Source organism: Aplysia californica, unplaced genomic scaffold (assembly GCF_000002075.1).
Source record: "Aplysia californica isolate F4 #8 unplaced genomic scaffold, AplCal3.0 scaffold01313, whole genome shotgun sequence".
Lineage (NCBI taxonomy): Eukaryota > Metazoa > Mollusca > Gastropoda > Aplysiida > Aplysiidae > Aplysia > Aplysia californica.
Genome location: NW_004798583.1, coordinates 11,889 through 18,596, shown reverse-complemented (window position 1 = coordinate 18,596; position 6,708 = coordinate 11,889). Strand labels below are relative to the sequence as shown.

At 37.7% G+C, this 6,708-nt stretch overlaps 1 protein-coding gene across 1 annotated transcript in view; it reads left to right on the top strand.

Moving 5' to 3' along the window:
* Positions 1–895: 895 nt before the first annotated feature.
* The window catches only part of LOC106013818 (arf-GAP with SH3 domain, ANK repeat and PH domain-containing protein 1), a gene marked incomplete at its 3' end in the record, with an annotated part of 7,561 nt that continues 1,748 nt past the window's right edge, over positions 896–6,708 (top strand). Inside the window, 1 exon segment of the mRNA XM_013090513.2 lies at positions 896–1,124. Within this exon segment, the coding sequence (XP_012945967.1) occupies positions 993–1,124 (132 nt within the window).

Genomic DNA, 6,708 nt, shown 5'->3' with positions numbered 1-6,708 from the left:
GATGTCATCTCGCCTGGAGCGAACATATTATATATAGGCCGTACCCAGTCCACCCAGCGAGTGATGTACAAGTAAGTAAAGTAGGTGAAGAGCTCATAGTTCATAGGACCTAGATCTATTATTAGTATTATGCGACTGCGACGTTTGGGGCAAACAAACGCGTTAGTCAGTATATAGTTCTAGTGGTCACACGTCGGTGTGATACATTATGCCGTCTGGGATAAACATTGTCGATCTACCGTTTCATCTCGAGTTATACAAAGCTTATGTGATCACATGCACGAGAGTAGCTGATCTTTGACGCAACGGGACTCTTGGTTGATCCATGATCGGCTCTGCTCGCCCGTGTTTTTGTTCCGTAAATTAGGATCTGAAATTATGCGGGATCTTAGGCGAATGTAAAGACATTCAGCGTGAAACAGAGCAGGATCTTGGGGTGACTCTGGTAATAAACATTATGTTTTCAACAGCGGTATCTCGCGAACTGGGGGATCTTAGGCGGAGACTACTGTATTATTATTATAGTTATTGTTGTTATTATTATTATTATTATTATTATTATTATTATTATTATTATTATTATTATATGGCCTCTATCTATAAGTTATTATTGACTAGTTTTCTGATGGATCAACTTTTGGTCTGAAGTAAACACTTTCAACCAGGTGGAGAATACTTACTTCTTTTTTTCTTCTAAGAAATTGAAGAAAAAAAAATGAAAAAAAAGATGAATTAAAAAAAAAGCAGAAACAACGAACAGAAGACCGAATGAAATGAACGAATGTTTTGTTTTGTTTTTCTATTCGCTCCCGTCTGCTCCCGTGCACGATCTAATTACTTCCGGGAACGTCACAAGGGAATGAACTCTTATAATTCTCCTCCATATTGAATGCAAAACAAATGCGCGAAAGGTCTAAGTTGACTTCCTGCTAGCAGACAATTTTCACTGATGAATAGAAGAGGAAGGGAAAAGACAGCTTTCCTCACTCACAATGAAACCAGATGAGATGATAACAGTTCCAGACTTTATTCGAGAAACATGGGAGGATTTCAATTCCCCCACGACGTCCACCTTCACTACCAAAATGAGCGTATGTCGTCAGACAGTTTACAGCTTGGAAGAAGTAAGAAATAATTTTTCATTGCTCATTGACTCATTGACTGCCATTGTGATTTGTGTTGACAGTGACACAGTGTTATTGTTGCACCCCTAGTTTACCCACTCCCTGCATAGATCTAGATCTAGATCTAGATTTAGCAGAGCACTTGTTTCTTACAGACTTGAAATTATTAACACTTTTTGTAACAGATTATATTGAGATTGAGTGAATAATAATCAGAATAGTCTGCCTCTAGATTAGATTCTAGATCTAGATCTAGATCTAGAATCTAGATATCTAGATCTAGATTCTAGATGATATTAGAAGAATAAAAGACATCAATTTTCTATTCGACAAACCTTTCCAGCTTTTTATAAAAATGTAGGAAAGCATTAGCCTATAGATCTAGAAATCTAGATCTAGATCTAGAATCTAGATCTAGATCTAGAATCTAGATCTTCTAGATCTAGATCTAAAAGGTTTTGTAAAACAGAAATATAAAGCAAGGAAATCAAGTGTTTTCAGTTTGATGATACTGAAAGTTGGTGGATTTTGGGGATGGGAATGTGATAGAGAAAACATGAAAATCTAGATTCTAGCAAGTCAATTGAAAAGTCATTCCGACACAGCAGTTTGAAAATGTTCGGTTTGGATACAAGATACTACACTTTCCATAAAATCAATAACAATAGATGGTTGAACAGACTAAAATCTACAGCTCTTTGTCATCACAAAAAGTGGGAAGAATTTTTTAATAAAATTGAAAGTGAAAGAAAAGTTTCCTCCCTATTTTCAATAATTTTCTGGGATGTGCGACAGAGGAGAATGATGAAAATTGGATGATTGGCAAATATTTATTGTCATTCTGAAAAATGCCGAAAACAAATTTTGAAGCAACACCAACCCTAACAAGATGCTCGATGTCGTTTCGGTTTACTCTCGTCTGCCACGATATAGACTCATCACACAGTGTGTCGTTTTCTTCACCCAGTTACATCTGTGAGGCGTCGTGGTGAAATCAGGCGCTCGTCAAAGTTATAATGAAATTGAAGAAAACGAGGTGTTGTCTAATTTTTGTCTAATTTCTGTTTTTTGGCTCAACACCGGCTTTTATGTCCATAAAATCTGTGTAGATTTTACTGAAAATCTTTGATTAAAGGCACAACAAATGTAAATTTTCATTTTCCAAGGACACCAAACTTTGGCAGCCATTTTCTCGCTAATTTTACCTCTGAAACCAGGTGACCCCGACCTCCTTCAATCGCAAATATCTCGACTTCTATTGAAGATAGGCGTGTATTTATTTTATCTCACGATGGTCATATCATGAACAAGCTTTAAGATGAATAATTCCAGATGTCTAAAAATTGACGAGCGCCTGATTCTACTGCGTTGTAACACATAAACACATTTCTGTCCAGTCCCCCCAAATCAATGTTTAAAATGATACTTGGTCAAATTGAAGACTTCCTACTTTCTTTATTGTAATAAGGAAAAAAAATTAGTCAGATCGCCGAATCCAGTCCAAACCTCACCTTTTTCTGTAGCATAACGACAATTAACGTAGCCCCAAATTTTTAACATCTCTGTAGAAGTGGTGACTTTATCTTATAAATAATGTAGGCCTGAATAATTTAGACAGATCATCAGTTCTGTGCCAGTGATATAGTCTCATATAAATTTTCCTCTAAATTTCATGATTTCTTATATCTTGTTTATGGTTTTGTACTGCACTTTGCTTAGAGGGAAAAACAAATTGTGCTGGCAGTTGAGTTAAATGCACCTTGTCTAACTGCAGTAGGCTTTGTCTTGGTAATTTGTGTCCGAATTGTAATTAGCATTATTTTTATTTGTCAAGCGTGCTTATAAATTGAGTTACTTCTTGAATGTTAGCTCTATGGAAGTAAGTATCATAGTATGTAGAATGTGTAGAGGTGGAGTTTGTACTGATTATTATCAAATTAAATAATAGCTGGGCCCCCTTTTGATGAAAGGAATGATCGGTGCTTTAATATCAACTAAAAGTCATTGGCCTACTATATTTACACTCTAATGGAATGGAGCAATAAATCTTGAGAGATGCAAAAAGTTATAAGGTCTAGATCTATACTCTCAAAAACAAAACCCACGTCGCGAAATATCACTTCCGGATATTCTAAAATTACAGAGACAGAGGTGTCGACCTACAAAAGCGATCAGCGAAAAAAAGAAATTTTGCTTTTTGCAGCAAAACTGTCTCAAAACTGAAAAAACCAAGAGTGCCATGCTCTGGAGAATATTTTAAAGAATTTTTGGGCGAAAACCGCATGTCGATCGATGCAGCCATTAAAAAGCCTTTTGAATAGCAAAATTCGGCCACCACAAATAGATGATAGATAAAAGATACTTTGAAAAAATGGCATCAGATCAATTAAAATTCTACAAATTTATTGATTTTTTTATCTGATATCTCCATTCTTGCAGATTGTGAGAAGTATCTGGTTTTGTCAACTGGCCTCACATTTGATCACTGGCTAGCTTTAACTTCTTGTAACCTAACAAAGTGAAGTAAAAACTTTTTTTTAAAGGAAAGTTGTGAAAGCTGGATGGTCCCAGGTGTGCTTCAATAGGGTTTTTTTTTGGCGGGGGGGAAGAAGGGTAGAATGTAGAATTATTCCATTGCCTCGGCATTTTTTTTGTTAAGAAGAAAAGAATACTCTTGAACATTCTTTCAGTTATATTCTTCAGAGCGGAACGATTTAGGCTACTTGTGGGTGGTTGGCGGGTGCTCTGGTGTGGTTTGCTCCTTCTTTCGCCATCAAACATCTATCGTCCAATCTCTCCTCCTTCTTTTCCTTGTATGTCACTCTCTAGGAACACCTCTTATCTTCGACACATATATATATATATATATATATATATATTTATGATCTACTGGTGTTACAAATGCCGTAAAATTCATACAAAACTTGAAAAGACTGCACCTGTAGCGATTAATTAAAATTTTCATTAAATATAATTGTATAGTGTTGTTATCTTCTCTGACTTCCGTTGTAAAATAATTGTAATTAGGTTGTAAGGTATTGATCTGTCTGTGTAGAGTGAATGGGACTAACTGTATAATTTCTAAACCTCATTATTCAAATTATTTTTCTGCCCGCAATTTTAATGATTTCAGTCTTTGATGTGATGAGTCTCTTCTGACTTTTCAAAGATTTTTTTTTTTAGTACAACAATGATTTGGCTGCAATTTGAATTTTGTGAATTCCCCAAATGTAGAGCCTGTGAGTTATAAATACTGTTCCTGCCATGTTCATTTTGAGTGGTCTGATCAATATATCGTTTGTAGAATCACTCTAATATGTGAGGTTCTCTTGAGAAGTAAACTGCTCTCTTTGTAATATTTTGCAATTCATGAAAATTCCCTAAATTATCTGTCTTGTCGCATTAGTGTGCTACATTCATTTTGTCAGATCTGCATTCTTGATAGAATGGAAAGGTGAAATGAATACTGACTATCAAACCCGTCCTTCACCATGTCAGCTCTGTATTAATCCTCCTTGTTGGGTCCTGGGGCTGTTTTAGGGTTAACTATTAACAGTGAAAGGGTGGGGTTTTGAAAACCCCTTCATGACTTCTAAGATGAGAGCCATTCATCATTTTTTTTTCTTATGCCGAGAAGAGGCAAGATGCTGCTGTGACCTATGGCGATCGTCATGCTTTGTGAAGCCTTAGGGCCATAATGATGAGTGTAGTTTGCCATTAGATTTTATATTCTCGGTTTTGTTTCTAGTAGACTCGCTTTGTTAGACCGATCGCAGTGTCTTTAGGCCTTTCACAAAGGGGGGACAGTAACATGTTCTTTTATGCACAGCAGAATTGTAAAAATGGGATGATTCATCAATGTCATGGTCATAACTGTGCCTGAACTACAACAGGGAACTGCTGCTTTTTCTTTCCTAATCTGTACTATCGTTATTTTCCTCTACTTCTTTTGTGTGTTTGTCACACTCTTGTGACCCGCTATTTCCGGGGTGCCTGATAGTCTAAGCAGACCTTGTGCTGTTGAAGCTAGAGAAGTGAGCAGAGTAAGTCTGATTCCCTACGTAAGGATATTTCTGTAGACATCCACCCCTTGGCGCTAATATGACCTTTTATGCAGTTGCGAGCGCTGTAAAATCTCTACTAAAACTTGACTAACTATTGCTTTGTGTAAGACTGATTGCAGATTCAAATTTACTTCTCGTCAACACTGAATGACCATTATTATGTCGATGATCTTCTCAGTACTCATTTAAACAATTGTCTATTTAGATGGGAAAAGTTTGAGAAAAAGAAGTAAAGTTCATTTCCCCGTTTCGGTGTTTTTTTTCTCTATATGAAGAAATCTTTTGCTCTTTTAAAGACAGTTTGTTGTGTTGCACATCGGATCTAATTATAGGCAATCAACTTTTCAGTTCAAAGAGGCCGTTCCCAAAGGGGGGGGGGGGGGGATGTTAACATGTTCTAATGCACAGTAGTATTGTAAATGGGCTGTTTTATCAATGTCATGCTCATACTGTGCCGGAACAACATAGGTGGAACTGCTGCTTTTTCTTTCTTCATTCTTACTATCGTCATTTTTTGCTCTACTTCTTTTGTATGTTTGTCACACTCTTGTGACCCGCTATTTCCGGGGTGCCTTTTTAGTCGGAAGCAGACCTTGTGCAGTTGAGGCTAGAAGGTGAGCAGAGCAAGCCTGAATCCCCGTTTGGACTTCTCTGTTGACATAATATAACCTTATGCAGTGCGAACGCCATAAAACCTCTACTAAAGCAAAAAAACAGTGCAAAGAAATCTTCTACTTTTAGAGACAGTTTGTTGTATTTACAAACCAGATCTATTTATAGGCAAGCGACTGGTAAACACAGCTCTACTCTTCGTCCCAGGCTATCCAAAATTGCTCGGTGACGCACAAATTAACCCTGAGTCACAAAGGGTTAAATGGGTTAATTGACATATTTTGGCTCCCATATACTTCTCCTGCTGTTTGTCTCTTAAATTGGGTGGGTGGTTGGAGGGCGCCACTGGTAGGTGCTAGGTCCTACTTCTTTTACTTTCCCACTTCTGTCTGTGTGGGTGGTTGGAGGGTGTCACTGGTAGGTCCTACTTCTTTACTTTCCCCTCTGTTGTTTCTGTCTGTGTGGGTGGTTGGAGGGTGTCACTGGTAGGTCCTATTTCTTTACTTTCCCCTCTGTTGTTTCTGTCTGTGTGGGTGGTTGGAGGGTGTCACTGGTAGGTCCTACTTCTTTACTTTCCCTCTGTTGTTTCTGTCTGTGTGGGTGGTTGGAGGGTGTCACTGTAGTGGTAGGTTCTACTTCTTTACTTCCCACTTTTGTTTCTGTCTGTGTGGTGGTTGGAGGGTGTCACTGGTAGGTCCTACTTCTTTACTTTCCCTCTTTTGTTTCCGTCTGTCGGTCTTACTTCTTCCCAGCACTAAATAACCAGTTTTGTTGGTGTGCACCTCATTACTCAAACAAACAAATCATTGTCAGTTCTGTATTTTGACCTTCTGTTTTTTTTCTTTCCTTATTCCTGTCTGTCTGTCTGTCTGTCTGTCTGTCTGTCTGTCTGTCTGTCTGTCTGTCTG